Genomic DNA, 6,824 nt, shown 5'->3' with positions numbered 1-6,824 from the left:
GCACGGCCAGGTCCTGGTCCTGGCCCTTGGGGCACTGCTTTGGGAAGCGTGTTTGAGGCCCTGGTGTGGGTGATGAGCAGCCCATGGGACGCACTGCCTTGGGGCACACGTATCCCTGCTTTCTGCTGCACGTACATGTTGTATAAGAACCTATGTATTATATAAAGTCACATACACACACACCTATATGGATATGTGTAACCTTCCTGCTGCTGTACATCCAGTCTGACACTGGAAGCAGCTTTGGGAAGACACCACTGAGCAGGCAGGGGTTCGCTCATTCCATGGCTTCATTCATTCCATTGGAGCAGAGCATCGGGACTGCAGCGGAGCTTCCTGAGGTGACCTTGAGGAGCGTGGCCCATCTGAAATGCACATCCAGAACTCCAGCCCTGTTCTACAAATAGCACTTGGCACGGGCTGAAGCAAACGGGCTGACTGCCCTCCTGCCACAGGGATCGTTCCCCATTTTACAAGTGGGGAAACCGAGGCACGGGAGCCCTGTGGGTTTGCAGGGCATCAGGTTTTGTGTGCGCAGGGACTGCTCCCCACTGCAAAGCAGAGACGTGAAGAGGGGGTCTGCAGCTCTGCCAGGGGTCCCCACCTCTTGCTCCCTCCAGCCCTATCTCCTGGGGATGTCTCCTCCCGCCCTGCCTGCTGCCTTCCAGGGGCAATCAGGGAGCTGCACGCACCCTTATCTGCGGCCACCCATGGGCAGGGCTCCAAGGGCACTATCAGTGGTGTGGCTCAGGCCCTGGGGCCCCCATCCCTCTGCACTGAGGCCGGGTATGGGGGCACCCTGACCATTGCACATTGATGCTGTGACCGTTGCACGGTGCTGCTTTAGGCTCAGGACCTCTTGCATCCTTTACCCCACTGCAATGCCACCTTTGCAGGTGTTCAGGTGTTGCACTGCAAGGCAGACGGTGCAGCGTTTCTGCACCGCAGGATCCAACCCCCCATCCTGCCCCAGCCTTCCTCTCCCGTTAGTTTCCTCCCAGCACCCTGGGAAAGCCTTTCCTGTCCCTTTCTCAGTGCTGCAGTGGCTGTGATTTATTTGTTTATCTTGAGCTTTGTCCACCCTCCTGCTTCCAGTGCTCTGTGGGGTGCTGCTGGGACGGCAGGGCTGAGTGGGGACACTGCCCTGAACCCAAAGCCATGGGGTGGGGGCAGCGGTGCTGTGCGGGTGTCACTGTCCCCGGCCGCACGGCGCTCTGCAGCACAGTGCAGCTCACAGTCCCGGGCAGAAAAGTGCACGGAGGGAAATGTTTATTGCCTGTTTGCCCAAATGGACCACAGCATGAACGCTGGGGTGAGGGAGGTGCCTTCCCGTGTGTGCCAGCTGCCCTCGGTGTTGGTGACGGTTGTCACTCCTTGGTGTCCTGGCTACCCGGCACGGCACTGGGCTCTGGGAGGGAGAGGAGAGCACGGAGAGGAAGGACCTGGGAGCCAGGCCTGCTCCAACCGCAGCCCAAGGAGCCAGAGGTGGGTGGAAAACCACCCCAGGCAAATATTTCCATTTCCAGAGCTTTTCCAAGTATTGGGGAACGCTGACCCAACAGCTGCGTGGGCAACGTTGGCATGGCGAGAGGGCTCTGGTAAGCTTGTTTGGGCAGGTTTTCAAGGGCCAAATGGTTTTGTTTAAGGAAAAATGCTACCCCACCAGACAGAACCCTGCCAGCACTGCTGGTGGCCCCTCAGAGCACTGCACCCATGGGGCTGAGACTTGCTGAGCTTTCAGGTACTGGGGACCAGTGGGGTGAATGGCTCTGTCTGGGAGCTCCCTTCTGTGCAGAAGGGTTTTTTTGGCAGGCAGGGGGATCCTGACTGCACCAGGGGATGGCTGCTCACCTGCCTTCAGCTCCTGCTCATCCTGCTGGCCTTCACCTGTGGCAGTAGCCTGCAAGGAGAGGGGTGGCTGTGGGGAGAAGAGGTGAGTGACCCTGAGGCCACCTCATGGGGATGGGGGCAGGAACAAGAGGAGAAGCCCCCGGCTCTCCCATCCCATTGTGTTCCCCTCTCCATGGCAGATGTGAGCATGGCATCACAGGCACGCTGCGTCCTGCTGGCACAGCTGGTGCTGGCTGCCGGCTGTGGGACGTGACTGCCCTACCTGCTGGCTCTCCTGCTCCTGGGACATCACTGCATCCAGCTGGGGTGATGTCCACAGCGCCAGCACTGAGCAGTTCTGGGACGGTGGTGAGCTCATGGAGGAGTTGGTGGCGATGGTCTCAGTACTGATGGTGTGGGTCAGAAGCAGCCAGGCACAGCGGGACGGGGACGGTCCCCTCAATGCCTGGCAGGTTGGGGCATCACCCTGGCACCACGCTCACCTCGACTTCCATAGGGCACAGCATAGGCAGGTGTAAGCCTGGGGGTGCACAGTGGCACGGTGTGATCCTCGGGATGGGGACAGCTGGGGGCTCAGTGTGGGCGGTGTCACTGAGAGGGGATGGAGAGGGGTGATGTGGGTACCTCCTTGCGCTCAAGTGCCTGCACAGTGGGATGGAGCTGCGTGGAGCACCGACGTGTCACAGTGCCATCCGCTGCTCTGGTGCCCTGCGGCCGTACCCGCTGCCTCGGCGTGCGCTGTGCTCGGGTGCCCCAGAGGGCCCAGAGCATGATGGGGTTCAGGTAGAGGATGGTGAAGACGGTGACTGTGATTCTACAGAGTGAGTCAGGAACAAATAGCCACGAGCACACCGTGCACTGGGGATACGCACAGCAAACAGGCTCCAGCATGCGCAGCCCACACGGCACCGCAGGGCGCACGACGTGTGCGCATGTCGGGGCAGGGCTCTGCCTCCTGGCACCAAGGATACACGTCGATCTTCTGCAGGGTGATGGGCTGCAGGGGGCAGAGCAGCGGGAGGAGGATGCAGGAGAGCTGCACTGCCACGGACTGGGATGTGGCGACCGTCAACAGGAGGTGGACGCAGCGGTAATAGGAGATGGTGGGACGATGGTGTGGGCAACGCTGGGGCCTGCTGTACTTCCTCGGTGCCTGGCGATGCTGGCAGAAGTGCTGCGGCAGAGCGGTGCTGGCAGCGGGAGCGCCCCAATGGGACCAGGGGCACCCAGGGTCTCGCTGCCCCCTCTGCACAGCACTGCACGCTTGGGTGTGCACATGAAGGGTGTAGGGAGAGGGGTGTGGGATACGATAGGTAGGGCTGCAACGTGCTGGAGGTGTGCAGCACTTTGTCCCTTACCCTCCTGCAGCTATCACAGCAGAGACAGAGGATGTGATGCCAGCAGAAACGGTGGCAGCTGTGGCAGCGCTGCCGCTTCACTGTGCTGCTCCGCTCCAGCACGTCCCTCTGGGTCTTTCCTGCTGGTGACACAATGGGGACTTCACTCCCTCCAGACCTCAGGCCATCCCCTGCTGCCCTGTCGCCCTGTATCCGTGCGTCTCACCTGTCCGGAGGAACTCCAGGTTGGAGAAGCTGAATGCTAGCAGGCTGGCAGCAGCCTGGATGAGGAGGATGGTGGTGAAGAAGGGGCCCAGCGGCAAGCTGTGCAGGGCCAGCCAGCTGTACCTGCGGGATGGAACAGGGCACGGGGCTGCGGTCAGGGAGCAGGGTGAGCACAGAACTGATGCTCGGCTCCAGCGTCCCTGAGATGCTGGTGTGAAAGGGCGGCTCTGTCACCCCACGCCACCACGGGTGCTACTGTGGAGTGGCTTACGGGTATGAGACCAGCAGGTGAAGGACCAGGAGGATGCTGAAAGGAAAAGAATCAAAGAGCTCCATGGCGAGCAGAGCAGCTGCAGGGCCTCACAGGCTGGACTGGATCCCCTTCGCTGGCAGCTGTGGCACAACAATCTGTGTTCCACTCCTATGGCAACTACTGCATCTCCGCTACACCCCCTGGCAACTGCAGCTTTCTGTTCCCAGAGCACTGGGGACTCTTTTGGGATGCGAGTGCCACCCTGAACTTTGCAGGAGCCCACTGCATACCGGAGCTCATTTTCCTTGGGGTGCTGGGAAGGCCCCAGGAGCGTGAGCATGCCCACTTCCCAGGAGAACGCTGCAGTGCATGCAGGGCACGGTCACAGTGAACCCCAATTCCCAGTTCAGAGTGCCCCCACCCCCGGCCAGAGCTGCGTCCCTGGGGCTGGCTGACCAGCGGTGCTGAATAGTACCAGCCCTGCCCTCTAGCATCATGGTGCCCAGCTAACTGCTGGCAGCTGAGTCCTTGCAAACTTCTCACCTGCTGCCACGTGCCTGTAGAGCCATACGAGTGCCAGGAAGAACAGACAGACACTCAGCTGTCTACCAGGCTTCCCATGGCCTAGTGGGCAGAGTGGCACCAGGTCTTGCCCCACTCCTCCTGTACCCCAGCAGGAGGACACATGGGGATCAGGGCACCCAGGCACCACGGGGTGCCCACCCAAGCCTATCTGTGGGGTACCCAGTAGGGTGGGCAGGCAGAGCCCTGCATACCAAGCTCTGGGGACATGCAGGCACAATGGCACAGGTCACAGACACTCCTCCTGGGTCAATAACCGTGTGGCCAAGGCACTCTGCAGGGCTGGGCCAGCACCAGGGCCTCACCAATGACCGCCCAGAGCTGGTTAAACTTGAACGAGATGCCAAAGCCTCCCCGCAGTCCCTGCCCTCGGGACTCTGACCCCGCGCAGGGACAGCACAGGGAAACCAAGGCAGTCAGTGCCAAGCAGCCCCGTAGCTGCTGGGACAGAGCTGGATGGGATGGACCCCACCATGGAGCTGGCAGATGATCCCAGGTAGGCGCCGGGACCCCCACGCTGCTGGGTCACTTTGCAGCCCCCTTTTGCAGTGGGATTTTGGGTTATGTAGAGGAAGAGGTGATGCGAGGAGCTGGGTGCCTCCGTTTCCCTGCTTGCTCTCAGCAGCCCTCCCCTTCTCCTCAGGTTCCCTCGGCCGCTGGTGGAGATGCTGATGCTGAACTTCAGCGTGCCGGCCGCATGCTTCTCCCTGCCACCCACCTCCTGGCAGCTGCTGCAGCGTAAGCGTGGGACTCTGCCCTCGTCCCCTGTGGGAGCAGGATGGGGATGAGGGACGGAGGGAGGAGGCAGAAGGCAGCTGCTTGGGTCTCAGCCCCCCACCCCAGACAGGGGAGAACAGGGCAGGACTCAACAGAATCAGCTTTTTGCCCCTCCCTGGCAGAGCTGGACATGGTCCAACTCACCATCACGGGCCTGGCCACCATCCTGACATTGGTGTCGGTCGTCATCTACGTGGAAGAAGCCCTCTACATCTACCGCAAGACCAGCTGCCCCATCAAGATGAAGACTCTCTGCTGGAGCAGCTCAGCCCCCACGGTGAGCTGAGCCTGGGGGTGGCGCCGGGGGGTCTGAACCCCCATGGGGATGGGGGACAGCACTGTGCCCAGCCCGTGTCTCCTCCAGGTCGTGGCTGTGTTCAGCTGCTTCGGGCTGTGGATCCCACGTTCCATGATGGTGGTGGAGATGGCCACCACGATGTGAGTATGGCCTGAGCTGGGACAGGGGGGCCTGGCTGCTTCTGCTACCTTCCTCTTTCTCCTCCTCCTCCCCAGGTACTTTGCTATCTGTTTCTATGTCATGATGATGGTTATGGTGGAGGGCTTCGGGGGAAAGGAGGCTCTGCTCAGCACCCTAAAGGACGTGCCCATGGTGGTGAGCACCGGGCCCTGCTGCTGCTGCTGCCCCTGCCTGCCCCGCATCACCATAAGCAGGTGAGGAAGGGATGGGGGAGGGCTGTCACTCCACAGAACGCCAGGGTGAAACAAGTCCTGGGCAGGAGGATGCAACCACCTTCTCCCCGCACCAGGAGAAAGCTTCAGCTGCTGATGCTGGGGACCTTCCAGTATGCCTTCCTGAGAACAGCCGGTGTCTTCCTGGGGCTGGTCCTGTACACTGATGGGAACTACAACCCTGCTGATGTGAGTGCCGCGGTGGAGGACAGGCGGAGGCACGTGTGACAGGGCAGCCCTGCCAGCTGCTGTTCCTCCCCACAGATCTCAGCGGAGAGCGTGGCGCTTTGGATCAACACCGTCATCGGAGTCTCCACCCTCTTTGGGCTGTGGGCGCTGGGAATCCTCTTCCGACAGGCACGACTGCATCTGAAGGAGCAGAACATGCAGGCCAAGTTCACCTGCTTCCAGGTAAGCCAGCAGCTTACTGAGCACCTGAAGCACGAGGAGAGCTCTTCCTGGCCAGAGTGAGGCTGTGAAACAAGGGGGAGGGCCAGGCTCGGTGGCTGCTTGTGGGTCCCTGTGACGGGTGATGCTGTTGGTTGTAGATTCTCCTCCTGCTGACGGCCCTGCAGCCTGCCATCTTCAGCATCCTGGCCAACAACGGTAACATCGCCTGCTCGCCGCCCTTCTCCTCCAAGGCCAGGTCACAGCGTGAGTTGGGAGCTCGGGGCGAGGGCTGCTGGCTCCTGGATAAGCATCTCCAGCACGCAGCAGGGAGGGGAAAGCAGCAGGAGGTTGGTGAAAGCACCTTCAAATAATCTCTGTTTCCTGCTTTCAGAGATGAACATGCAGCTGTTAATCCCACAGACCTTCATGCTGGCGGTGGTGGCACGGATGTATTACCGCAAGCAGGATGACAAACCGGGCTACCAGCCTGTCAGCATCACAGCCAGCAGCAGCAATGCTAAGGTGTGAGCAGAGGAGGGTTGCAAGGGCAAGAGCAAGTCCAGGGTGCTGCCAGCCCAGCACAGTGCTTGGAGCCTGCTGGGAGCAAAGGCAGCAGAGGGAGAAAGGACATTTTGGGATCTGGAAGCAGCCCTTCAGCCTGGGGGGATTCCTGGCTGGCACTGAATAAAGATAAGTTTGTACATGTGTTGTGGTGGTGG

At 60.8% G+C, this 6,824-nt stretch overlaps 2 protein-coding genes across 6 annotated transcripts; one reads left to right on the top strand and one right to left on the bottom strand.

Moving 5' to 3' along the window:
• Positions 1–1,252: 1,252 nt before the first annotated feature.
• Positions 1,253–3,795, bottom strand: LOC100857766. 5 transcript variants are annotated; one of them, XM_003641790.6, is made up of 9 exons: positions 3,685–3,795; positions 3,415–3,536; positions 3,210–3,331; positions 2,823–3,025; positions 2,476–2,665; positions 2,334–2,371; positions 2,114–2,237; positions 1,852–1,918; positions 1,253–1,408 (listed from the first exon to the last, which is right to left on the bottom strand). In XM_003641790.6, exons 1-9 carry the CDS (start codon positions 3,747–3,749, stop codon positions 1,368–1,370), a joined length of 972 nt encoding a protein of 323 aa, XP_003641838.2. In that variant the 5' UTR covers positions 3,750–3,795; the 3' UTR covers positions 1,253–1,367. The 5 variants fall into 5 exon arrangements, with proteins under 5 accessions (XP_003641838.2, XP_004943399.2, XP_040561586.1 ...); XM_004943342.5 differs by having other exon boundaries at positions 1,852–1,900; XM_040705652.2 differs by having other exon boundaries at positions 3,210–3,328.
• An 826-nt stretch (positions 3,796–4,621) lies between these two features.
• SLC51A (solute carrier family 51 subunit alpha) lies at positions 4,622–6,810 on the top strand. The gene is given in 9 exon segments (NM_001277697.1): positions 4,622–4,744; positions 4,892–4,986; positions 5,148–5,302; positions 5,390–5,463; positions 5,539–5,697; positions 5,793–5,904; positions 5,980–6,126; positions 6,264–6,369; positions 6,497–6,810. Coding segments are annotated over 9 exon segments (1,020 nt in total). The 5' UTR covers positions 4,622–4,709; the 3' UTR covers positions 6,634–6,810.
• The last annotated feature ends 14 nt before the right edge of the window (positions 6,811–6,824 follow it).

The sequence above is a fragment of the Gallus gallus genome, chromosome 9, assembly GCF_016699485.2.
Source record: "Gallus gallus isolate bGalGal1 chromosome 9, bGalGal1.mat.broiler.GRCg7b, whole genome shotgun sequence".
Classification (NCBI taxonomy): Eukaryota; Metazoa; Chordata; class Aves; order Galliformes; family Phasianidae; genus Gallus; species Gallus gallus.
This window is presented reverse-complemented; position numbering and strand designations above follow the sequence as displayed.

Coding starts and splice junctions, on each gene's coding strand:
- LOC100857766 (XM_003641790.6), bottom strand. CDS start 3,749: ATGGAGCTCTTTGATTCTTTTCCTTTCAGCATCCTCCTGGTCCTTCAC. Junction 3,332..3,414: donor CCTGGAGTTCCTCCGGACAG/GTGAGACGCACG, acceptor TTGTGTCACCAG/CAGGAAAGACCCAGAGGGAC. Junction 2,666..2,822: donor ACCCTGCAGAAGATCGACGT/GTATCCTTGGTG, acceptor CTCACTCTGTAG/AATCACAGTCACCGTCTTCA.